This window comes from Bos javanicus, chromosome 2, assembly GCF_032452875.1.
Source record: "Bos javanicus breed banteng chromosome 2, ARS-OSU_banteng_1.0, whole genome shotgun sequence".
Classification (NCBI taxonomy): Eukaryota; Metazoa; Chordata; class Mammalia; order Artiodactyla; family Bovidae; genus Bos; species Bos javanicus.
The window spans coordinates 36,368,037-36,395,115 of record NC_083869.1 but is presented as its reverse complement, the minus strand read 5'-3'; the positions used below and the strand labels follow the sequence as shown (position 1 = coordinate 36,395,115).

At 39.7% G+C, this 27,079-nt stretch overlaps 1 protein-coding gene across 1 annotated transcript in view; it reads right to left on the bottom strand.

Moving 5' to 3' along the window:
- Nucleotides 1-27,079, bottom strand: part of PLA2R1 (phospholipase A2 receptor 1) — a 137,833-nt gene that overhangs the window by 91,843 nt on the left and 18,911 nt on the right. The window contains exons 2-6 of the mRNA XM_061396121.1: nt 26,374-26,757; nt 22,334-22,507; nt 8,753-8,926; nt 4,524-4,637; nt 3,906-4,049 (exon numbers count right to left, since the gene is read on the bottom strand). Of these exons, the coding sequence (XP_061252105.1) occupies nt 3,906-4,049; nt 4,524-4,637; nt 8,753-8,926; nt 22,334-22,507; nt 26,374-26,757 (990 nt within the window). The remainder of the gene's footprint in view (nt 1-3,905; nt 4,050-4,523; nt 4,638-8,752; nt 8,927-22,333; nt 22,508-26,373; nt 26,758-27,079) is intronic.

Genomic DNA, 27,079 nt, shown 5'->3' with positions numbered 1-27,079 from the left:
AAGAGAACATACCACGCAGACCCAAAAAATGCTGAATGGACTGCACAGAGGGACCCTGCTGACCCTCGAGAGACTAAGACCATCCTTAAGAAGAAGGAAAAAAAAGATCCTGGACGAACCCCTTCAGGATGAAGCCGCACAATCAACTCCTGCTGCTCGGCCTCATCAACACGCACATTCCTACGCCAACCTCCACAATACCTCCAACTGTTGGGTATGTGGGGCTATGCCTCTGTCTGTGATGGATGGACTTCCCTGGTGGCTGTCACCGCTCTGCCAAGGAGATTTTAAACCACTCTGCTCTTCTCTGGGACACAATCATAATCTTTCCCTGCTCTCTGGGTGTAAGCCAGACCTACAGTCAATAGACTCGGGTCATAGGGTTACATTTGATATAAATGCCAGTGTAACAAAAGCCTAACCTACAACAACCCCTGGTAAATCTATCTTATTTACATGCTAGTTGGACAAGATCTGTGTTTCAATGGTATTGCTGCCTTATTCATACCCTCTATAAGGACAACAGACATTATGATTAAAGTAGAGGCCTTGACTAAGTTCACAAAACAGGCCCTCCTAGATAGAAAAAAAGCCATCCAAGCCTTAAATGAAGAGCAAATCCAAATGAGAAAAGCAGTAATTCAAAATAGAATGGCTCTGGACATACTCACAGCTGCTCAAGGAGGGACCTGGGCTATAATTAAGGTTGAATGTTGTGTATACATACCTGACTTATCTGGCAATGTATCATCTGCTTTAGATGACATGAAAAACCAGGTAAAAGCAATGTCAAATGAAAACATTCCTTTCTGGACTTTGGTCCTATCTTGGGTGAAGGGCGATTGGTAGAAAACTATATTTACCATTATTATAGTTGCCTTGATAGTTCTGCTTTGTTGACCCTGGATTTTACAATGTATTCAATATATCCTTATGAATGATGCTCATAATGAGTTAAGAGCATCAGGAGAGGGCAATGAAGGAGGAAACAGACAGAGCTGGACTCCATCTTAGGCCAGGCTGTGAATATTAGGCTATACGAATGGTCACCCTCCCAATGGACTCTGAACTTTGTGCCTGGTGTCTAGAAATGACATAGAAATGACATAGAAATGACATACCAATGGAAAACCAGACCCCCGGATAAAAGAGCCTCAGGACTTGTACTTGGACTCTCCATTGCCTAAAAGAATATGCTAATTATCTCTGTAACAGAACAAAGTGGTAAATTCCATAATGCTTATCAGGATATGACCACAGGCCTATTGATAATTGTCCACTGTTAACTACCTAGGCTTTAGACATATGAATCATGGGTTAACTTTGATTGTATCTTTCTTTTCCTTTGTTCAGACTAGTTTCAGGGAATTTGGGGAGGTGGGTTTGGGCATGTACACTTAGAGTATATAAGGTTTTCACAAAAACTGCTCAGGGTCCCTGGGTAAGAGGAGACTCTGCCTTGGGCCCGCCGGTGTAATAAACTGCACTCCACTATCTGCATTGTCCTTCTGAGTGAGTTTGTTTTCTGGAACGCGTGGCTACAACAATAGCTTTTCTTCCAAGGAGCAAATGAAGAAGGAATTCATAGGGCCTGGACTCCATCTTAGGCCTGTTCATACTGATCATGTTCGGCCACCTTTCCAATGGACTCTGAACTCTGTGTTTAGTGCCTATGAAAACAACAGAAGGAGAAGATCCCCACCCGACAGGGGAACCTTGAAGATCGTATCTATGTTACTCTCGCCTAAGAGAAAACATACACTAGTCACCCCTTCCTCCAGACAGGCCATAAATTTTTCTGTATCTATCGGGTTTATCGATTATTGGCTAATTGTTTGACTGTTTGAGCACATGAGCGCATAGCACGTGAATGATGGGGTTATTGGGATTGTATTTTCCTTGGTTTATGTAAGTCTCAAGGAATTCGGTACACATGGGGTATAAAAGATTTTCACAAATGCTGGTCGGGGTCCTTGGCTAAGAGGAGACTCTGCCTTGGGCCTGCCGGTGTAATAAACTGCACTCCACTAAAAAAAAAAATGAACCTAAATTTCACTCTAAAAGTTAAGATAAAAAGAAAACATGGGAACTTCTCTGATTGATGCAAAGGTGGAGACAAGTAAGGAACCAGGGGACCCTGGATACACAGTCTGAAGATACTGGATGAGATCATCAAAAGTATTTGTTGGACCTGAAACAGCACCAAATAATCCAAACAAACTTAGCTTAACTGCCATTATTTCTGGTCTTCTGACCTCAATTAATAGGTTAGGACAGCAAATAAAATGAAAGAAAAGATGGATGGCAGGAGAATGTGCAGGAGGGCATAAGAAAAAGAAAAATAAAGGCAGAAGAAATTGAGGCAAGAAAATGAAAGGAAAAGAGGGAGGGACAGGGTGATAATAGCCATAGCAATGTCAGCACATTTTTGACATAATGAAAAAGATCTCTAGAGAAAAAAATGATGAAGTGCTTCTTCTATGCACCCCTATATTCCATATATCTTTAGATTTAGCTACTTAAAGGAAAATAAAAGTTAAAGCTTAATTGTAAGGAGGTGTAGAGAAGAAGGAACACTTCCACACTGTTGGTGGGAATGAAAATGGTGCAGCCACTATGGAGAACATTGTAGAGGTTCCTTACAGAACTAAAAATAGAACTACCACTTGATCAAGTAATCCCACTCCTGGACATATATACAAAAAAGACAAAAGCTCTAATTAAGAAAGATACATGCATTCCAGTGTTCATAGCAGCACTATTTACAATAGCCAGGACATGGAAGAAACCTAAATGTCCATCAACAGATGAGTGGATAAAGAAGATGTGGTATGTATACATATATATGATGATGGAATATATATATATATAATGGAATACTACTCAGCCATAAAATGAATGAAATACTGCCATTTGCGACAACATGGATGGACCTAGAGATTATCATGCTAAGTGAGGTAAGTCAGGCAAAGGCAAATCTCATGTGATATCACTTATATGCAGAACCTAAAAAAATGGTACAAATGAATTTATTGACAATAGACTCACAGACATTGTAAACAAACTTATGATTACTAAAGGGGAAAAAAGGGATAAATTAGAAATCTGGGATTAACAGATACACACTACTATATACAAAGTAGATAAAGAACAAGGACCTACTGTATAAAACAGGGAACTATATTCAGTATTTTGTCATGACCTATAATGGAAAAGAATCTGAAAAAGAACTGTTGTTTCTAAAGACAAAAAAAATTTTTTAAAGAATTGTTTCTAATTATGCTGGTAATGATTCTTTTAAAAATGGTTATATTTTTATCTCTACTTACTGAGTTAAGACATTAACTCCATAAAATTAAAAAGAAGTAATAGATCTTAAGAATGGAAGTAACTGGGCTTCAGGTACTAGATTGTAATTATGTCATATTTAAGTCTTATGTACACCTTAAAGTTTTGTTTGTTATTTTGAGAAGAAAACATTACTAATAAGAGATACAGAGTATGATAGGAGATCAATGAAGTAAAGAATTTTATAAGACTATTTTCTAATTTATATGTTTAATTTCTAGGGTAATCATAAATAAAACTCAACTAGAATAGAAAAGGAAGCATATCTTGTTTTTCTAAGCAGAATGAGTAAGAATGCCAATTTTTTAAAAAGAGAGGGGAGAAGGTATTTTCTATGGTTAGGTTATTTTGCTTTAGTTTTTAGTAAAAACCTAAATGTATTTGTTAAATTCATGGTGCCTTGGGAATAACAGATCTTATCTCATTACACATTTTTATTTGTATAAAGACTAGTTTTAGCTAAGTTTAAATTATAAATTATTAGCAAAAAATAGAGGAATTTGAATATATTGAGAGGACAAGCAAACAACTCATAAAAACAGCGTAGAAACACTCACCAACTACTCCATGATCAGTGGGATTTAGATATTTTTTACACACGTAGGGCAAGGTAGACTCACAATCCCGACTTTTCCAGGCCTTCGGCATAAATGCATTAAATGTTCCACAGTGATATTCAACAAATGGCTCAAAATTTATTTCTGAAAACACAATGTTTGTGTACTTACTGTTAGAAGCAAAAGCAGTTTAATATATACTGAAATGTAGTTTTAGCATCAAGGAGACAACCTTTCTCTTTGGCATATGTAGTAAATTCTGTAAGATAGTATATTTAAGAGTTTGCAGTTGAAGTCCAGACATGACAATGAAATGATTTCCCAAAGATAGAAATAGCTGATTTTATTGTTTTAGGGTAGACAGAGATATTTCAATCTGTTGCTATTTTTAAAACAGTTGACTATAATCTTGGCTTTGACCCAAATCCTTCTGAAACCTTGGCTAAATGGCTTACCTTCTTGGCCTTCATTTCTTGTTCGGAAAAGCATGCCTTATAGAAATTCAATCAGGCTTTAAAAAACACTTATAAGCCACTTTCACAATAACATGTTGTGTATATACATGGGAAATATTGCTGATGAGTCCTCAGTCAAAGGTATACAAAACACTTCAGGTACCTGGCTTCCAGTTCAGATAGTTGAGTGGTGTTCTATCAGACCACTGCCAACCAGCATCTTCATCCAGCTGATTCAGACCCATCCATACTTCCACTGCTTCACTGCCCAAGTGCTCTGAAATAAGAGAAATATGGAATTTCAAAAACAAAATTAACATTACACTTATTTCTTGTTTTCCTGTTCCTGGAGCATGGATTCATAAATTAACTCCATCAGTGATAGAAAGGGGTTTGAGTGCTACTAAACCCCACCCTGGTGGTTCAGAGTAAAAAAGCCAGCCTAAGAAACACGGCAGTTTCCTAAAGGCTCACTGAAGCAGCTGTGAAGTGCTTAATCTAGGCACCCAGGAATGCTTCCTCTCAGCGGTCATCAGTCCATCGAGTTCATGGTTACGAATTCAAGACCATCTGACTTGTGTGAACTCAGGCACTTGAGGGTTCTAGAGCGTGAAGGAGAAAGTGCTCAGTGCCAGTCGTAGAAAGTGCCCCTCTGTCTTCCTTCTTTTGCCATGTGTGTCTGGCGGCCTCAGTCTGGAGGCTCAGGACTCTAGTATGCTGAGGCCACCTCAGGCCCTGAACAAGAGGAATAGGAAGAAATGCTATTAAATCTGTATAATGGGTATGTATGCATACAGACATAATTTTTCCACTTTTCATAATTTTTGCACTCTTGAAACATTTCACAGTTAAAAAATTGAACAATTCAGGGGACCTTTTTTATTTTTTAGGAATCTGGCAAGGGAGAGGAAAGCAGATTAAGTATTAGTAGTGTTGGGAGGCAAGTCTTCAAATTTAAGGTATGCTGAAGCAAGCAGGGAGATGGCTCCCCAGTTAAGGAGTGGGAGCGGTCTGGCCAAGAGGAGAGTATCATGCCAGGGACCATGGTATCCAGAGCAATCAGCAGCAGGTAGGTCCATGAGCTGTGCAAATGCTTCTTCAGCTGGAGGTGGGAGAATGTCTCCTTGGCAGGCCAACCCTGTGGCCTCTGCTCCTAACTACTGTGCCACAGCTCTTCCTTTTTAATTCAATGCCATTTTTGTTATAAATGCTACATAGAAACATGTGCATTGACATGCCTGTGTAGAAAAATATGCTTATCAAAATTATAGAATTAGAGGAAAATTTTCTTTGATTTTTTTTCTTCCTGTGTATGTGAACTTTAAAAATTATTCTAGAATAAACACGTGCTACTTGTGCTATAAAATTTGGGGTAAAAAAACTAGTATCAGAGGCTTTACTGAAAGTAACTAAGTTTGCAACACTTTTAAATGTTGCCATTTAATCTTGTCATCTATAAAGGAGGGCATTGATCCCTTATGATTATCTGCTTCAGAACTCAATTTCTTCTAAGCCAGATGCAGGGGCCCTGCCTGAGACTGAGACCCTGACAGGTAAGAGTTATAAATAGGGTGACTGTCTGTCCCAGTTTGCCTGGAAAATTCATGGCTTATGCTGGTAGTTCCAGAATAAGTATTAATGGCAGCCCCTTTTACTCTAAAGGGTCTCAGTTAGGATGATCAATTGCATGGTCACCCAGTTGCAAAGATTAGTGCATTCATATCACAAGGCTGCAGAGCCTTCTGTGATAGGGCATCTCAATACAACAGTGGAAAACTAGAACCAAAACCTTTAAGGAAAGAGAAAAAGGTGTTTTATAATTTGGAGATACCCTAAATCACTATATAGCATAACATTCATGGGCCCTGCCCTTCCAAGATTCTGTGGCATAAACATGAGTCTCTTCTTAATGTCTGTTTGGTTAGTCCTTCCAATAGCTTTGTTGTTGTTGTTGTTTAGTTGGTAAGTCATGTCTGACTCTGCTACCCTGTGGACAATAGCCCGCCAAGCTCCTCTGTTCATGGGATTTTCCAGGCAAAAATACTGGAGTGGGTTGCCATTTCCTTCTCCAAGGGATCTTTCCAAATCAGGGATTAAACCTGAGTCTCCTGCTTTGCAGGTGGATTCTTTACCACTGAGTCACCTGGGAAGACCACCATTTGATTAAATCATCTATCTGGTGTCATCATAACAGGAGAGAAAATGAAAGATGGATTGATAAGATGGAGAAATTTCCACATTTCATATTGGGGCAAGTGCCAAGTGATGCTTTCAAGTAACCTACTTAAAATATTTAAGTATTAATTATTCTTATCTTAGAGTTATTTTGAATAACCTCTCTTTTAACAATACATAGAAAATCATTGTGTAATTTCTAAGCTGTGTTTAAAAGTACAAAAATAGTCTATTTAGCTTCACAAGTAAATGGGCTCACAATTCTATAATAATAAATTCAAATTTAAATTTCTTTGGCTATTTCTTGGCATTTGTGGCAGCTTGGATAATTCCTTGTAACATGGCTAATGTTCATCAGCAATTAACAAGAAACAGTAGACTATTCTCATCATTAAAAAATACCTTAGTCAAAACAAGCTTCCATCTTTATGAAAAGACTTCTGTTTTCCCAATCTCCAAAATCTAATCATAAAATTGTGGTATTTAAATCAAAGTTTCTGACATATCTTATTTATTTCATCTTTATTCAAGTTTGATGAGTAAGTCCAAACCCTCTTATTAGATATTCCAGCAATTAAAATAGATAACAATTATAATTCATAAATAGTGCATAAAGTTTTCTATGAATACCATTAAAGGCTAATATTGATATTGGAAATGTTTTTTTCCTGCAATATGACTCACTCAAGTTGAGTTTCAATGATAATTTCCCACTTTTGCATGTCTGTGGAGAAAGTGGCCGATATATACTGTTCACACATCTGTTAAAATTCTTCTGGAAGGTACTAATGACTTTCAAAAGCCTTAAAATGTGCTTCCCCTTCCACCCAGTGAAGCTACTACTACAAACTTACAGAGAAATAATTGGGGATCTATGCACAAACGTATGTGCAGGGATGGTTTTCAATAGTGATAAAGAAATAAAAACAAAGAATTTTATCCACCTATCCCTATCTAATACTGGAGATTAGCTAAATATCACTAACCTGAATCACTATGTAGCCACTGAAACTTATAATGTAGATCTTTATTTCTAGACATGGACAGATGTTCATTATACACGTAAATTACACAAGCATTTGTACCATGGTTGCTGTTAAGTGGTCAATACACACTGAGTGTTATGTATGCCAGACAACAGTGCCAAAAAGTAAGCATTGTTTTTATTTTCATTTGATAGAGGGGAGAAGTTGAGGCACAGAGAGGCTAAGTTATCTCTTTAGCCCTGCTATTAAGTGATGGAGGTGGGATTCAAACCCAGGCAGGCGGCTCTTTGGTCCCATCTCCTAACCTCTGCACAACTGCCTCATGTTTTTATTCAATATTATTTGCCATAGATACTGTGGATGTATGCATACATGCATTTATGTGAGTTTTTTGCGGGGAAAAAAATGACTATCTTTGGATTGTGGAACTATGAGAGATTTTTCTTTTGTTTTTCTTTCTGTATACTTGAACTTTTAAAATTATCCTTCGAATAATTTTATTATTGTTATTTTAGACTAAATATGTGCAATATCATTTGAAAAAAAAAAGTCAGAAACTTTTAATGAAAGTGGCTAATTTTGTGACACTTTCAAATGTTTCCAAAAAAATTGAAATTGCTCTATGTACATATCTTCAAACATTTAATCTATAAAAGAGAAGTAAGAAGAGAGTTTAAGTGAGAGGTAAAAAAAAAACAAGACCTAACTCATTAGCACTCTTTTGACAGTTTGTGTTATTATTTTGTAGTGTTAGTTAACACGTGTGTACTTTTGCTTTTCCAATCAAATTTTGAGTTCTTCAGCATCCACCGGCAAGCCCACTACATACTGCACAGTGACAGACAGGTAAAATTTTGTTTAATTAGTAAACAGCTTATATTAATTAATGGAAACAGAATGGCTGAGGTCTCCACCAAAGGAGGAATTCGGACTTAACTTCAGAAGTCTCCCATAGTCACTTGTTAGAGCTGCAGATTCTCCTAGGTCCCTTGCTGTGACCCCAACTTGTCTTTTCCGAGGTGGAGAAAACAAGAGAGACATGGCCAGGTGTCAAATGGAATGGCCCAGGGTTCAGGTTCAAATTCCGGGTATGACTTTGGACCATGTTAATAAAAGAATATTTTCCAAGGGACTTTTTTTTTCCAGAAGACATCTTGGCATACATGGACATAACTGTAAACAACATCATTTTAATTGTACCAACATCAATGTGCATTATACACCTACTTACTCCTTACGAAATTTTCTTCAGTCTCATCTGCAATACTTAATAAAGCAGCTCCTTGCATCTGGCATGAAGAATGAGCCTCACTCCAGGACAGGGAGGAAAGCAGATTGAATTGGTAGCAAATGCGTGAATGGAGATCCTTCTCCCAGACTGCATCGCAGCCCACCTCTGTGGATGCTGAAAACAAAATCCATTAGAACTTTATACCCTTTTTTTATCTATACAGTGATATACTTCTGAGATTAATTTGAATGGCATGATTCCAACTTGTAATTCCTAAAACTTCAGTGCTCTTATCTATTCTTGATTAGGTCTTTATGACAAAAATCTGTATTGTTTTCCCACTGGCACTTTATGGTAAAACTTGTTCAAGATTTAAAGGAAATTCAATAAATTATCAATAAAGAAGCTCTGACCCTTTCTGGGAAAATGATAGTAGCCATTTTTAAGAGAAGTAAATATAAGTGAAGTCTTTGTGAAAATAACATCTGAATTATTTAAAAAGCAGACAGAACTTTATACTGAAAACTGTATGAATTGAAATACTTATTTAAGATAGATGCAAATGCTCTTTCAGGAGGCTTTTCCCTGCAAATACCAAAGCACTAGACAGACTAAAAGGGATAAAGTAGAAATAGGAGTCTCTAATGAACAGAAGTTTTCAAATAAACACTGAGAACAGGAACATTGATATTTAGTTTTAGGAAGTTCTTTCACTGTAAATCAACTTCTGCTGTTGTTCAGTCACGAGTGGTGTCTGAATCCTTGCGACATCATGGACTGCCAGGCTCCTCTGTTCTCCACTAATAATTCAATTTTTAAAAATGTTTTAAAATTCTTTCAATCAAAAGGAGGAGAAACAAAATCCATTGCAAAACACTGGCCAAGTGTTGAGTAGTTTGCTTTAAAGTAAATTTAACAAAGTACGAAACACGGATCTGAACTCTGAAGTTTCTTAAAATGACAGAAAATGAAAGCAAAAGTACGTTTGATGAAATTTTAAATCAAACCTCAAGGTGAACCTAAGCAGTCATAGTAATTACCTGAAATCAAACTCAGCCAAAAATTTTCAGAATGTAGACAGTGTGAACCGTGCAACAGCAAGAGTATAACTTATGGTCAGGCAATCTGCTTAAATCTAGAACAATCTTTCCCAAAGTGCAATCCACAGAGTATTACAATTTCAAGAGCTCCCCAAGAGAAGCTGGGATGTAGTGCATATGTAACCTCCTCTGGGGAATTCACAATGTACACTAGCATATTAAAGGCTCTGAGAAGTTCTCTAGTAAAGAAAAGGCTTGCTTTTAATTCACTATACTTCAAACTTATTTGACAATATGAAATCTTTTCTGTTTGCTTTCTTTTTGACACAATGCTTAGTTAGATGGCTCCCTTGGGAATGCAGAAGTTTGTTTTCATGTCTGGTTGCAACGTGCCTTCCCCAGTACTGAGTTAGTGAATGAGAAGTTATTAAACATAAATATATTAAATCTGAGATTGTCTACCGAATTCCCTGACCTACACATGTATAGAAGGATCCAAGATTGAAGGAGAGCAGAAGACAAGTCTGTATCACCAAAGAAAATGTGTAGGAAAGGAGAAGGGAAGGAGGATGCTTCTAGTAATCATCTTGCTCTGATGTTTGAAATTTCCACGTTGAGTCTGAGTCCTTAGAGACCATTTCCAGTTAAAAAGCTATGCCATCTGTGAGATGGGACACATGCTAAGCATTATCAGACTTCATTTTAGCCCTATTCATCCTGTGTGAGAGCTGAGTCCATGAGAGAGGAGCGGGGTGGTGCTTCATTGTGCATGAAAATCATTTAGCAGACTTCTGAAAAAACCACAGATTCCTGGTTCTCATTCTCAGAGATTCTGAATTGGTAGGTCTGGGGTGGGATTCAGAAAACTGACTTTCAAACATATTCCTGATGCCACTGGTCCACATTCTAATGCAGATGGTCCACAATGCAAATACTGGGAAACACAGGCTTGAAAGAAAACATCTGAAGGACTTCTAAGACTTCCTAACATCTAAGAAGAGCAGGTACAAATAGCCCCTGGCTACTAGATGAGAGGAGGTCAGAAGAGGAGACTGGAGAGAATGTCAAAGGAGAGATCTGGGTACCCGGTACGTGCCTCTTGTCTCCTGCCTTGGGGAAAGTTTCGATAACGAGTCGCCTCCAGGATAAGCCATGTCAGGATAAGAAAAGGCCTGATGACTCTTCAGTCGATCTTGTTCCCATTTTTGCCAAAAACTGGCAAGGAAAGGTCCTACCCTTTCAACAGCACATGGATTGAGCTGCGTAAACATAGCCTTTGGCAGAAACCTGAGTTCTGTACAGCAAAGCCTGAATTCGATACCTTAAACAGTTAAGATAGAAGGCTTGCAGGTGATCTGTCTGTGCTACAAATTGCCCAGCTCAGTTTTGTTAGTTTTTCCTTGGCTTGGTGTTATCTGTGCTAATTCTTAAGGTTAATCAAAAGGAATATCTCAAATGTTTGCAACAGATGCCCCTAATCTTCTAACAAGTCAGCCCATTTGTCATTGAAATTTGAACTAAATATAAGAATGTACACTTCTATGCAGTCAGTCCTCTCTTTGCTCCTCTGGATGGCTTGAGTATCACTCCACGAATCTTATTTGAGGATCTTATGGTAACAAATGGAATGGAAGTGCCACCCTGGGCCTGGGCACTGTGATGTGCTCTTCTGATCTCCCTTCAGGACCAAGCTGTATTTCCCCACCTGCCAGCAGACACCTCTCCTTCAACGATTGCCTTGGCTGACGAGGCTCATTGCCCAATGTCACCCTCCCTTCTCAAGAGCAGCTTGTAAACCATGATGGTCACCACAGAGCTATAAGACCCCTCCTCTCACCCCAACCAGGGCCAAATACAGTTTGAGAACTCCTTGTGGGTCAATCTGGGGGTTGCCAGTCCTGCATCACAGTCCTGAGCAATCCTGCTTTCTTCCTTTCCTTTCCATATGTATAGAGCCTGAGACTACTCCCCAAGAGACCTCCTGCAGGTTCATCTTGGCCTCTAAGACTACTTCCCGGAACCCCTCCTGTCAGAGGTTCCCATCTTGGCATGAGACATCTGCATGTATTTACTTTTAATCCTCTTGCTTTCTTCATAACTAATTTTTATTTTCAAGCCACTGAGAAAACAAGATTGAAGGCTGGTACTCTTACTTTTTCTCCAAAAATTCTAATGTAAACCATCATATTTCTTTGCATCTTTGGTTGTCTTTATATCATCTCTTCTGTCACTAAATTATGAGCTCCTTGAAAGAAACAACTATGTCATATATATCTTTGTATCTCCTATTATTTGAAGAAAGATTGCCAAAAGTCTTTTTTGCAAGATGCTATAAATAGGTGATTTTTCCCCCCCTTTCAAAACACACTTCTTTTCTAATGAACTGAAGTGTATTCAAGTCAATACTGATTTTATTATAGATCATGACTGAGATGCAGCCATTTCTCCTTCTCTATTAGTATGGCTTTTTTTGTCTTCCCTAAGGATACAGCTTTGTTATTGTCCCACGTATACTCTTTCTTGCCACTTAAAAAAATGGTTGAATTCTTACAAAGCAAACAAACAAAAAATACACATACTATTAGAGCCACTCCGAGCTACAAAGTTACTATTTTCTCTCTCTTTGGTCTTTTATATACTCGGCACATAGTTACTGAATATCTGTTCCCTGCAAAGTGTGTTGGTAGTAAATCTCCTGTAAAACGGATACCAAACCAAGTCAGGACTTCCTGCTCCCAGTGCCATACAAGCTCCTTGGTAGCCCTGATCGCAGTTGAAATTAAATGATGCATTGTGTGATTGCTTATTGATTGTCTGTTTTTCCTCATAAAATTAAGTATCAGGAAAGCAGTACCATGTTCCATCTTTTTCCCCATCAGTGCCTAAAGGTAGTTGGGTAAGGAGACTATGATATCAAAGGAAGATGAGAAGCGGTGACCACAAAAGAAGGAAGAAAACTAGTAGGCATGGGCCCCAGAAACCCAAGGAAAGAGATAATATCAGTTTTGTTACTTATTGTCAAATCTTGGAGTACAGTGAGGCCTAAGTCATTAGTAACTTTCTGGAGCCTGTTTCAGCAGATTAACCCAATCATTTGCCTGCTCTGTGCCTGCATCCAACTGATGAGCACTGCCAAGAAAAGTCATCTGATTGATTCATTATCAACCACCCCTGAAACTTCCTGGAAATGTGACCAGTTTTCTCCAGTAAGCTTGCTCTCCCAGCAGCCACCATGTTCATTTCACACCTTTCCTGTTGTCTGAACTTCTCATGCCTTCTTCCCCTCTTCCAAGTCCACAGGTCTGGGCTGGTTACTCCTCATATTCCCCATCACTTAATCCATCAACCTTCTTGGACCTGTACTATGCTCTCTTTCTTCTCTCCTACAGAGAAGCTGTTTTTACATCCATAAAAGGCTAGTCCATCCATCTAGGATCTGGACCCCACTTCCTTCTGCCTTCTGAGAGACCATGTTTATTTCACCAATTGTTTCACTTTCCTGCATCTTCAACCTCTTTCTCTTCGATCATTTCCAGATGCACTCAAAGATGACTTAGTGTCTCTCACCTTTAAAAAACAAGAAACAAAAAAACTCCTTCCCTTGGCTGCCCCATCCCAGTCTCTGCCTTTTCTCTAGCCCTGTTAATCACATAGTTTCATACATATGCTGTCTCCAATTTCTCATCTCCCATTTACTTTTTAAAAAAAATAGTTTTGCTGAGATACAATTAACATGCCATATAACATGCCATTTAAAGTATAGAGTTCAATGGTTTTTAGTATATTCAAAGCATTGTGTAGCCATCACCACAATCAAGTTTAGAACACTTTTGTAGAAACCCAGTATCCATTAGCAATCACTCCCCACTTTTCCCTCAGTCCTCACCCCTACTCCCAGTCTGAGACAACCACTAAACTAGTTTCTGTCTCTATAGACTGGCTTATTCTGAAAATTTCACATAAATGGAATTGTACTGTGTGGTCTTTTTGTGACTGGGTTCTTAGCATAATGTGTCCAAGGGCCATCCATGTTGTAGCATGTACCAATACTTTATTTCTTTATATAGCCCAATAATATCCCATTGTATGGGTATACTATGTGTTATTAATGTATTCCTCAGTAGATAGACATTGGGTTGTGTCTATTTTTTGGCTATTATAAATAATGTTGTTATAAGCATTTGTGTGCAAGTTTTTGTGTGGGCATGTTTTCATTTTTCCTGGATAATTAGCTAGGAGAATTGCAGGTCATATGGTAACCCAATATTTACCCTTTTAAGGAACTGACAGACTGTTTTCCAAAGCAGCTGTATCCTTTTACAATCCTTCCAGCAGTGTATGAGAGTCCCAATTTCTCTATATCCTTATCAGCGCTTGTTATTTTAGTCTGTCTTTTCGATTGTGGCCATCGTGTGAGATGTAAAGTGGTATCTCACTGTGGTTTTTGTTTTAATTTCCCTAATGGCTCATGATACTGAGTGCTTTTCATTGGTTATTGGCCATTTGTCAATCTCTTTTTTTTTTTGAGAAATGCCTATTCAGACAATTTTACCCATTTTTAAATTGGGACTGTTGTCTTTTTATTGAGTTACAAGCTTTCTTTATATATTCTAGACATAGGTCCTTTATTAGATATCTGATTTGCAAATATTTTATCCTATTTTGTGGGTTATCTTTTCACATTCTTGATTGTGTCCTTTGAAACACAGAATTTTTAATTTTGATGAAGTTCAATTTATCTATTTTTTTCTTTCATTGCTTTCATTTTGATGTCATATCTAAGAATTCATGAAACTTTACCCCTATGTATTCTTCTAAGAAGAATGAGTTTGAGTAAGCTCCGGGAGTTGGTGATGGACAGGGAAGCCTGGCGTGCTGCAGTCCATGGGGTCGGAAGGAGTCAGACACGACTGAACTTACTAACCGATTCTTCTAACAGTTTTATAGTCTTATCTCTTCCATATAAGTTTTCAAAATCTATCTTGAGTTAGTTTTTTATATGGTGATAGACAGAAGTTCAATTTTATTCTTTTGGATGTGAATATCCAGTTTCCCTGTACCATTTTTTGAAAAGACTATTCTCTCCCCATTGAATTGTCTTGGCATCCTTGTCAGAAATCAAAAATCATAAGTGTGGGCCTCTCAGTTTTATTCCATTTTGATAATTTTCAAACTTTCCATAAGTTTTGAAATTGAGAAATCTAAGTCCTCCAACTTTTTTCTTCTTTTTCACTGTTATTTTGGCTCTTCTGGGTCCTTCGAATTTCCATATGAATTTTAGGAAGAGCCTGTCAATTTCTGCAAAGGAGTCAGCTAGGAATTAATAGAGATTGCTGTAGCAGTGCCATCTTACCAATAAAAAGCCTTCTGCTCACATGAACACGGGATGTCTTTCCATTTATTTAATTTTCTTTAATTTCTTTCAATGTTTTGTAGTTTTTAGATGGAAGTTTTTCATGTCATTTGTTAAATTTTTCCTAAGTATTTTATTCTTTTGGATGTTAGGATAAATGGACTTCTCTCTCTTTGTTTGATTTGTTTTCTTAATCTAATTTATGGATTGTTCATTGCTACTGTACTAAAGTACAATTGACTTTTGTATATGGCTCTTGTGTCCTGTGAATGAGTTTATTAGTTATAGTAGTTTTTTAGTGGATTCTTTGGAATTTTATATATCCAAGATCATGACATCTGCAAAGAGAGATAGTGTTACATCTCCCTTTCCAATCTGGAACAGGGACCATGCTTTGAGAAACACTGAAATAAAGTTGGAGAAGATTGGATGGGAGGCTCCAGAGTCCAGGTGGGGAGATTCGCCCTCGGTAGGAGGAGGACCACTATTGCTTGGGAGGGAGAAAATAGAGATGGATCCAAACCACGGTAGGCTTAAAGAGCAGGCCTGTGAGCAGGAAGTTGTCAAAACTTCCCCTCTGAGGGATCCTATTTTCTTTGAAGTCGGCTCTTAAGAGTTTGGAAGGAGAATGTAGGGCAAGGTTAGAAAGTCAGGGGAGAAGAAAGATTTATATGGCCCTCTGGGGAGTGAGATAGAAGCTTGAGAAGAGAGATATAATAATACTGCTGATGAAGCAAAGGTTGGTAGTCATACATCTAAATTGGTACCAATCTGTGCTATCATTCAAATTACTGATAAAAACTGTATCAGGTGAATGAGGTTCCAGAGCAACGAGCCTGCCAGGCTTTTCATGGACCCATGAAAATCCATCCATGGGACTTTCCAGGCAAGAATACTGGAGTGGGTTGCCATTTCCTCCTCCAGGGGATCTTCCTGACCCAGGGATCAAACTTGTGTCTCCTGTGTCTCCTGCACTGCAGGCAGATTCTTTAATGCTGAGCCACTGGGGAAGCCTTCACCCAAAGGCTGGTATCCTAAAAATATCTCAAACTAACTAAGCCTGACTCTCCAGCTGTGTAAGACATACAATCAGGACAGACATAGTATGACTCAGAATCACCTCTAAATAAAACCAGAGAGATTCCTTTATGTCATCCTCGTTCCTGAAGATCTATAGCTACAGAAGTTTTATCACATCCCTCCCTGCTCGTGTGTTTTAGTATGTGTTTATTAGGACTAAATTTACACTGTGTTCACTTACAATCAACTTTTTAAAAATAAAGGCATCATTCTACATTGAGATAGTAAAAAATTTCTGAATAAGAAAGATGAGATACAGGAGTATGAATCTTTGCTTTAATCTCTCTGTCCTGTCCACTTCCTGACCCCATGGAAAAAGCAATCAGTGTGCCCAGATTCCAGTCTCTGGCACATTATTTTGAGTTATGCTGGCTACCAGGAACCAAAAGTAAAAGAAAGGAAGAAAATTGGAACTGTAATTTAGCATTGTACAAATAAATATTCTCTCTGCTGGTTTTGTGAAGGGCAAGAGAGTTGGAATGTGGCAGGCTGTCAAGTAGAGGATGTTTCTGAACTGTAGGAAGCTGAACAAATAGTCCAGGGATCTAAAAGCCCTGGGCACCACTAAACCCAGGCTTCCACCTGGGAAATGATAATTGGCTAAAAGTGACAGAGGATGGTGACAGTGTTCTTTGGAGAATCTCAAGGTGTCTGTTGTTGCTGCTGCTGCTAAGTCGTTTCAGTCGTATTCAACTCTGTGCGACCCCATAAACGGCAGCTCACCAGGCTCTCCCGTCCCTGGGATTCTCCAGGCAAGAACACTGGAGTGGGTTGCCATTTCCTTCCCCAATGTATGAAAGTGAAAAGTGAAAGTGAAGTCGCTCAGTCGTGTCTGACTCTTAGTGACCCCATGGACTGCGGCCCACCAGGGTCCTCCATCCATGGGATTTTCCAGGCAAGAGTACTGGAGTGGGGTGCCATTTCCTTCTCCATCAAAGAGACTAGTATAGTTTAAAAAATAGTATTAGGGCTATGTGAAATACATGTTACTTTTATTAATATTTGCTTATTTATTTCCTAAAACAATTTTATTGTAAGATGTTTGAGTTACAATATTGTGCTGGTTTCTGCCATACATCAACATAGATCAGTCATACGTATACATATATCCCCTCCCTCTTGAGCCTTCTTCCCACTAATGGAGAGAGTAGCATGGAAACAGATACACTAACGTATCTAAAATAGATAGCCAGTGGGAATTTGCTGTATGACTCAGGGAACTCAAACCAGGGCTCTGTTTATTTACTTTTAATAATGACATCTATTGGAGATGGAAACGGAAAGAGAAGATGATGTAAAAAATGTGACATCAGACTCAAGGATCTAAGGAGTGTAGGGATTACATGCACATATTCCTCCACACAGACATTCAGAGACATTCAGATTCAGATAGAGAAGGCTAATGATCTGACAGTTAATAAATAATGAAATACTTTCATGCTGATTGGTGAAGAGCTGCTCTCCTGAGCTCATCAAGTGCCTCTTGCTGCCTCAGCATCCCCTCACATTACAGCAGATAAGGGGCTAATACCAGTAGTGGGTGTCCAGGACTCCAAGCCTCCACATTAAGGTCTCCACTTAAATTGGCCAATAGTCCATACCAAATTGGTTGCTGAGTGTCTTAATATCACCCCTGTATATAGATATTATGTGGAATTACTTGCATGTTGATCACCTGGGCCATTTGTCAAAAATGTAAATGCTCATTGCATCTCCAGGACTGGACAAGGATCTACATTTTAAACTATATGATTCTAGAGCATCCTATCAAATGTAGTCTCCATTTCCAGGCATGGAACAAATCTGTCTGTCCTGTATTCTATCTGGGCCAAGTTCTTTGGAGAGAGGAATCTAAGTCCTAATGAGAGAGTCATTTCCTAGGCAGGTTGATAAGGAGTCTAGGGGTCCCCAAGGAGAGAGGGGTCTGGAATTCTCAAGGAGGAAGAAAGGACAAACTTTTTTTCCTTCTCTATATTCCTTAGGATTATATAACAATAATGTATCCTGCCTGAGGACAGTCTCTGAATTAAACCTTCTGGCTAATTCTGTTATCTTAAAATGTAAATTATGTGAGTAGGTCTGGTGAGGTCTTTACAACCTCCAGACATTCTTTGGATTTATTGGAGAGTATATAACTTCATTGCTAACACTAGCAAGCAGGTACTCTTTCTGCCCCCTTCTGATGCCTATGTCAGAAGCTTTCTCTATCTCCTTTATACTTTAATAAAACTTTATTACACAAAAGCTCTGAGCGATCAAGCCTCGTCTCTGACCCGGATTGAATTCTTCTCCTCCCGGGGCCAAGAATCCCGGTGTCTTCGAGTGATTCGACAACAACCTTTCACTAACGCTATGCTTAATTAGTGCTGGTGACAAAGATGATAAAGAGGAAGGATCATTGATTCAGAAGCACATGTTGAAAGGATGTTAGACCTAATGGTGACATGATGATGGTGGTGGTAATCCTGGTGAGTACTAAGTACTATGATAAGTAGCTTAGATGCTTATCTAATGAAACTGATCACATGGGCCACAGCCTTGTCTAACTCAATGAAACTATGAGCCATGCCATGTAGGGCCACTCAAAACAGACAGGTCATGGTGGAGAGTTCTGAGAAAACATGGTCCACTGGAGAAGGAAATGGCAAACCACTTCAGTATTCTTGACTTGAGAACACCATGAACAGTTACGAAAAGGCAAAAAGATAGGACACTGAAAGATGAATTCCCCAGGTTGGTAGGTGCCCAATATGCTACTGGAGAAGAGTGGAGAAATAACTCCAGAAAGAATGAAGAGATGGAGCCAAAGCAAAAACAACATCCAGTTTTGGATGTGATTGGTGATGGAAGTAAAGTCCGATGCTGTAAAGAACAATATTGCAACAGGAACCTGGAATGTTAGGTCCATCGGTTCAGTTCAGTTCAGTCGCTCAGTTGTGTCCGACTCTTTGCGACCCCATGAACTGCAGCATGCCAGGCCTCCCTATCCATCACCAACTCCTGAGGTTTACCTAAACTCATGTCCATTTAATTGGTGATGCCATCCAACCATCTCATCCTCTGTTGTCACCTTCTTCTCCTTCCTCAATCTTTCCCAGAATCAGGGTCTTTTCAAATGAGTCAGCTCTTTGCATCAGGTGGCAAAAGTATTGGAGTTTCAACTTCAACATCAGTCCTTTCAATGAACAACCAGGACTGATCTCCCTTAGGATGGACTGGTTAGATCTCCTTGCAGTCCAAGCGACCGTCAAGAGTCTTCTCCAACACCATGAATCAAGGTAAATTGGAAGTGGTCAAACAGGAGATGGCAAGAGTGAATGTCGACATGTTAGGAATCAGTGAACTAAAATGGATTGGAATCAGTGAATTTAACTCAGATGACCATTATATCTACTACTGTGGGCAAGAATCCCTTAGAAGAAATGGAGTAGCCCTCATAGTCAACAAAAGAGTCCGAAATGCAGTACTTGGATGCAATCTCAAAAACAACGAATGATCTCTTCATTTCCAAGGCAAACCATTCAATATCACAGTAATCCAAGTCTATGCCCCAACCAGTAACGCTGAAGAAGCTGAAGTTGAACAGTTCTATGAAGACCTACAAGACCTTCTAGAACTAATACCCCAAAAAGATGTCCTTTTCATTATAGGGGATTCAATGCAAAAGTACGAAGTTAAGAAATACCTGGAGTAACAGGGAAATTTGGCCTTGGGGTACAAAATGAAGCTGGGCAAAGGCTAACAGAGTTTTGCCAAGAGAACACACTGGTCATAGCAAGCACCCTCTTCCAACAACATAAGAGAAGATTCTGTACATGGACATCACCAGATGATCAATACCAAAATCAGATCGATTATATTCTTTGCAGCCAAAGATGGAGAAGCTCTATACAGTCAGCAAAAACAAGCTGACTTGTCTGTGGCTCAGATCATGAACTCCTTATTGCAAAATTCAGACTTAAATTGAAGAAAGTAGGGAAAACCACTAGACCATTCAGGTATGACCTAAATAAAATTCCTTATGATTATACAGGGGAAGTGACAAATATATTCAAGAGATTAGATCTGATAGACAGAGTGCCTGAAGAACTATGGACAGAGGTTTGTGACATTGTATAGGAGACAGTGATCAAGATCATTCCCAAGAAAAAGAAATGCAAAAAGGCAAAATGGTTGTCTGAGGAGGGCTTATTTATCTGAGAAAAGAAGAGAAGTTAAAGGCAAAGGAGAAAAGGAAAGATATACCCATTTAAATGCAGAGTTCCAAAGAATAGCAAGGAGAGATAAGAAAGACCTCCTCAGTGATCAATGCAAAGAAATACAGGAAACAATAAAATGGGAAAGACTAGAAATCTCTTCAAGAAAATTAGAGATACCAAGGGAATATTTCATGCAAAGATGGGCACAATAAAGGACAGAAATTGTATGGACCTAACAGAAGCAGAAGATATTAAGAAGAGGTGGCAAGAATACACAGAACTATACAAAAAAGACCTTCATGACCCAGATAACCATGATGGTGTGATCACTCACCTAGAGCCAGACATCCTGGAATGTGAAGTCAAGTGGGTCTTAGGAAGCATCACTACGAACAAAGCTAGTGGAGGTGATGGAATTCCAGCTGAGCTATTTCAAATCCTAAAAGATATTGCTGTGAAAATACTGCACTCAATATGCCAGCAAATTTGGAAAATGTAGCAGTGGCCACAGGACTGGAAAAGGTCAGTTTTCATTCCAATCCCAAAGAAAGGCAATGCCAAAGAATGTTCAAAATACTGCTCAATTGCACTCATCTCACACACTAGCAAAGTAATGCTCAAAATTCTCCAAGCCAGGCTTCAACAGTATGTGAACCGTAAACTTCTAGATGTTCAAGCTGGATTTAGAAAGGCAGTGGAACCAGAGGTCAAATTGTCAACATCCATTGGATCATCTAAAAGCAAGAGAGTTCCAGAAAAACATCTACTTCTGCTTTATTAACTACACCAAAGCCTTTGACTGTGTGGATCACAACGAACTATGGAAAATTCTGAAAGAGATGGGAATACCAGACCACCTTGCCTGCCTCCAGAGAAATCTGTATCCAGGTCAAGAAGCAACAGAACTGGACAGGGAACAACATACTAGTTCTAAATCAGGAAAGGAGTATGTCAAGGCTGTATATTGTCACCCTGCTTATTTATATGCAGAGAACATCACGCGAAATGCTAGGCTGGATGAAGCACAAGCTGGAATCAAGATTGTCAGGAGAAGTATCAATAACCTCAGATATGCAGATGACACAACCCTTACGGCAGAAAGCAAAGAACTAAAGCGCTTCTTGATGAAAGTGAAAGAGAGAGTGAAAAAGAGAAAAGTCCTTGCAGCAACGAAGACTCAGCAGAGCCAAAAATAAATAAATAAGAAAGAAAATAGAAGATATATATAAACATTCCCCAGTACTTAAGGACCATTGGCAACTTTTAAGCTAAATGAAAATACAATAAAATAATACAGTACTTACTGACAAAATATTTAGAACATTGAAGCTATTACTGGACCTTGAAAATCAGGTTAAGTAGAGAAAAAGAGTTTAAAGTTATAGCTAGAAACTGAGTAATAAGGAAAGGGAATCACTGTTGAGAAATACTGGGAGGGCAACTGTGATTTTAAAAAGATCATCAAGGGCCAGCTGATGTTTGGGCTTGACAATGAGCAGGACAAGCAATCAGGACTTGGATAGGTGAAGGAGCTCATAAGAAGGAGTGGACTGGAAGGATAGCAAAACTTCATATGCATTCAGTTTTGTTTTGAAGTATCCGGCCTGGAAGCTGGAATTAATGAAATCACAGAGTATTAAAATTTGATTCCAGTTAAAGCATATTTATGCACTGAACTTAGTGAGGAATGACTAATTAATATCTTTGAACTTAGGGGGGAAAAAGCAATATACATCAGAATTGTCTTTTCAAGGCAAAAACAAACAAAATCAAAATCTGGTTAAGTGGATTCAGCAAGCTTATTCAGACTTCAATAGCTCAATCTCAGTGCTTTTCTTTGGATATAATAACTTTCTAATCATCCTTGATTCATTCGTGACATATAGGGAAGACTAGATTTTATTCTTACTAGGATCTGGGCAAAATCCCCACTTCTCGTCTCTTTCGTATCGGCTGGTAGTGGCACACCACAGCAAGTTGTCTTCCCGTCCTTCCCGGGTACATTCGTGGTGCCACTGCTGATTGTACTGGAAGGGGAACATGCACGGAGTCCCATGGGCATTCCCTTTGATTGTGTACAAATCTAAGACAAAAAAGAGGACAAAGTCAAATAACTAGTATGGCAACTTTATCTTTGGAGACTGTCATAGCGCAAATGCATTTTTTATTGACCGAAAATCTACACTGGGCAAGGCCCTCACTTTACCGTGGTTAACCCTTAAGACCTCAATGTCTAGTGTGTGGAAAAGTACAAGGCTGAGTGCTGTGTTCAGGGAAATGCTGATACGTGGTTTGTTTTGTATGTTTATCTCCTTGTTTGTTTACTATGATGCACTGTTTCAGTGTTTCCGTGGTGGCTCAGTCGGTAAACTTCTGTAATGCAGGAGACCCGAGTTTGATCCGTGGGTCAGGAAGATCCCTTCTGAAGAAGGGAATGGCAGCCCACTCCAGTATCTTTGCCTGGAGAATCCCATGGACAGAGGAGCCTGGCGGGCTACAATCCATGGGGTTGCAGAGAGTCAGACATGACTGATTGATCAACACTGCTTCAGTAGCACACATATTTGTGAATGGATAAGAAGAAAAAAATTACTTATTATTTGTATTTAAGTATAATTGCTTTTTAGTATTGTGTTAGTTTTAGGTATATAGCTTCAGATTTTTTTACAGTATAGGCTATTACAAGATACTGAATATAGTTGAAGATTTCACTTTAAAATATCTTCCAGTCCCCAAGTATATCAGTCAGCAGCATCTGAATCTCGAGTTTCATAAGTATTTATATTCACTCAACAGATATCTGTTAAGCATTTAATGTGTTCAGCACTGGGTATTATGATGTAATAGTGACCAAATGAGTAAATTTCCCTTTCATATGGAGCATCTGTTTGAGTGGGCAGAAAAAAAAGAGAAAGAAAATATATAGATAAACTTGTAATTTCAAGTAGTGATAAGTAACCATGAAGAAAAATAAAATAGGATAAGAACAGAATGACTGGGTGTATGTGGTATGTGATGGAGGTGTGGTTTAGTCACTAAGTCGTGTCCAACTCTTTGCAACCCCATGGACTGTAGCCTGCCAGGCTCCTCTGTCCATGGAATTCTCCAGGCAAGAATACAAGAGTGGGTTGCCATTCCCTTCTCCAAGTGGGGGTTGAAGGGGCACTATTTTTGATAAAATGGTCAGTGAAGGCCTCTCTGAATAAGAATTTGGGAAAGTAAAGTTCAGGCCTCTGGACAAGAGTTGCTTTGGCAGAAGGAAGAGCAGGAATGCGGGACCTGCATCAAGACCCACGTGTGGTCATGAGGGGAAAGCAGGGAAGCCCAGTGGGCAGAGGACCAGGGAGGCACTGGGGTGTCGGCTCACAGAGGGCCAGCTCTGCCACGACGTGGACTTCGGCTTTTACTCTGAAGGCAATAGGCAGTCATCAGAGGGTACTGAATGGGAAAGCACATGATCAGATTTCCATTTTTAAAGACACACATGGTGCAGTGTGGCAAGCAGATTGTACACAGAGAGAAGGCAGAGTGGATGCCCGGCTATTGGCCCCAGAGAGGGGGTCTGGGAGAGAGAATGGCCACGCTGAGCGGCCTGCTGGCTGCGTTCTCAGAGTATTCCAATCATTGGTCATCCCTGGCCTTAAGCAGGAGGCAACAACTTTTCGTGAATCAACTGGGACTTTCTGTAGTGAAGGGGATCAGTGTGTGTGCGCTTAGTTGCTTCAGTCGTGTCCAACCCTTTGCGACTCATAGACTGTAGCCCTCCAGGGTCCTCTGTCCATGGGAGTCTCCAGCCAAGAAAACTGGAGTGGGTTGCTATGCCACCCTCCAGGGGATCTTCCCAACCCAGGGATTCAACTCACGTCTCTTATGTCCCCTGCATTGGCAGGCAGATTCTTTCTTTTTTTGGCATTTGACCTGTTTCCCTTTTTTTTTTTTTTTTAATATTTCTTTTCTTAAAAATTAATTTATTTATTTTAATTGGAGGCTAATTACTTTACAATATTGTGGTGGTTTCTGCCATACATTGACATGAATCAGCCATGGGTGTACATGTGTCCCCCATCCTGAGCCCATCCCATCCCTCAGGGTTGTCCCAAAGCACCGGCTTTGAGTGCCCTGTATGCATTGAACTTGGACTGGTGATCTGTTTCACATATGGTGATACACATGTTTCAATGCTATTCTCTCCAATCATCCCACCCTTGCCTTCTCCCACAGAGTCCAAAAGTCTGCTCTTTATTTATATCTGCGTCTCTTTTGTTGTCTCACATACAGGGTCATCGTTACCGTCTTTCTAAATTCCATATATATGAGTTAATATACTGTATTGGTGTTTTTCTTTCTGACTTACTTCACTCTATATAATAGGCTCCAGTTTCATCCACCTCATTAGAACTGATTCAAAGGAGGTTCTTTACCATGAGAAGGGGATCGGGGCCACCGTCAATTAAATCAGCGGGTCCTGGAGTGAAAGGGCTGACTGTAGAGATTCCCACCCTCTCTCACAATCGGGAGGGGTGAGGTGGGTGATACAGTTTGGGGTGTGGCACTAGCCTGAGCTCACCCCATATCGCCAGCCCTAGAGGTTTGAGCTGTTTGGAAACTGCTGCTATTCCAGGACACATCCTCTGCCTTCTACCTAGTCTTCCCCTGCGTGCATTGTGAGTGTGGGTATTTGGCTGAAATGTTCACATGAAACAAAAAGCCAAATTCTTCCTTGGAACTGGAGATTATTCAGAGTGCTGGTTTGCACCACTTGCTTTATTTTAGTGAGTCCTGAAAAAATGGCTTACTCTTGTCTCTGTGTCTCTTTACTCATTTCATGTAGCTACAGGAGGAAGTTTTGCTTTAGATTTTAGGAGCTCCTTTCTCTGCTTCCTACAGTTTTTAGAAGTCGAAGCTCTTATTGAGGCATTATTCTACGAAGTACCAGAAGGGCAGGGACCATTCCTGTCTCGCTGGCCTTTGTAAATCAGATGCCAGCCCAGAAATAGTCCGTGTTCCATGAGTGTGTGAAGGATGACTGAACAGAGCTACATAACAAAACCTGACAAACAGGTTTGAGGGTTCAGAATTTCAGAAGTAAGCAGCTGTCTTTGTCTCTTTTTCTTTGTTTTAAAATGCCAGATATCACAGAACTATGGAAAATGGAAACACCTCCACTTACCTGCCACCAAAACCACGCTTTCCTACTCCCTTGTTTGTTGCTGATGTTGCTTAGTCATTCAGTGTGTCTGACTCTTTGCGACCCCATGGACTGCAGCCTGCTGGGCTCCTCTGCCCATGGGATTTACAGGCAAGAATACTGGAGTGGGTTGCCATTTCCGTCTCCAGAGGATCTTCCCAACCCAGGGATCAAACCTGTGTCTCTTGCGTCTCCTGTGTTAACATGTGGATTCTTTACCACTGAGACACCCAGGAAACCCCTCCCACTCCCCGACACACAGCAAATAACGTCTGACAACAGTCTGCCTTTAATGCCTTGACATGCCCACCACACAGATGCCAGCCTGGTCTTAGGAGACACTGAGGTGCCCTGCACACATGCTTCATACACAGAACTGACTTTCTACAATAAAAGGAATGTTGGCCTGAGAGGCTCTTATTATATTTATCCTGACAAGGCTTTTAACTTCAAAAATCTTTTCCTTCTACTTTGATTTTCTCTCTCCCTCATCTTTCTGTTCTTTCTCCTTTCCACTGATTCCCAAAGTTATTTAAGTGTTTTCTCCCTTAATACCTTTAAATTCAAAGTTCTGCTTCTTTAGCAGAATTTAGCAAATCTGTTCTAAGACTCTGGCAATCTTTTTACAATAAGCAAGTAAGCAACTCAAACCTATTTAGCAGAAGTTCCTTGAGGTCCCAGGGGCTGTGTACCTCTTTCATATATTTCACAAATCTTTATTATATCATTTCATGTGTACTTTGGTTGACATTATTTTTTACCTTTGTGCAGATAGTCACAAATGCCTCCACCGCCGGACATATAGGAAACCCACTTATGGAGATACTTCCTTGAGGCCACAAGCGTGTTGTCCTGCTTCACCTGGACCAGGTACTGGAGTGGGCCTGTGATCGTCTTCTTGTTACAGTGCCACTTCAAGGAAACGTGGGTGGAATCACACTCGTATATGCTCAGCGGCTGCTCTGGACTAGACACGTTCAGGCCCAGGCAGCCACTGCCTCCGATGTTAAATAAGTGGTGGTTTGAAACCCACTTCCACAGCATGTACTTGTTGGGTGGTTTGCAGTTCTCCAGGGTCAGTGTAGATTTGCTGGCTTGAATACATTTCTCGAGGTTCTCACTTTGGATAATGAAGATTCCTTTATCTGAAACAGCAAAATAGAAGATATAGTAGAGAGTCTTCATATACAATTAACCAGTGTCAGGGGGATCCCAATGTGCATGTCTGAGCTGTGACATGTCACACCAACAACTATTGCATCTCAAACAGGTCTGAAGTTGAATGGGCAGGGTTCACAACAAGGGCTTGATTTGTACAAATCAAAGGAGTTTCTTGGGAGGCATACACGGACTTGCTGGAGCTAATGGCAAACCTCTGCTCTAAGACTGGATTGGCCCCCCCAGTAACAAGGGCTGCTTGTGGATCCACTCGGGAACAGCACTGATGGAAAAGGAGCTCGCCGCAAC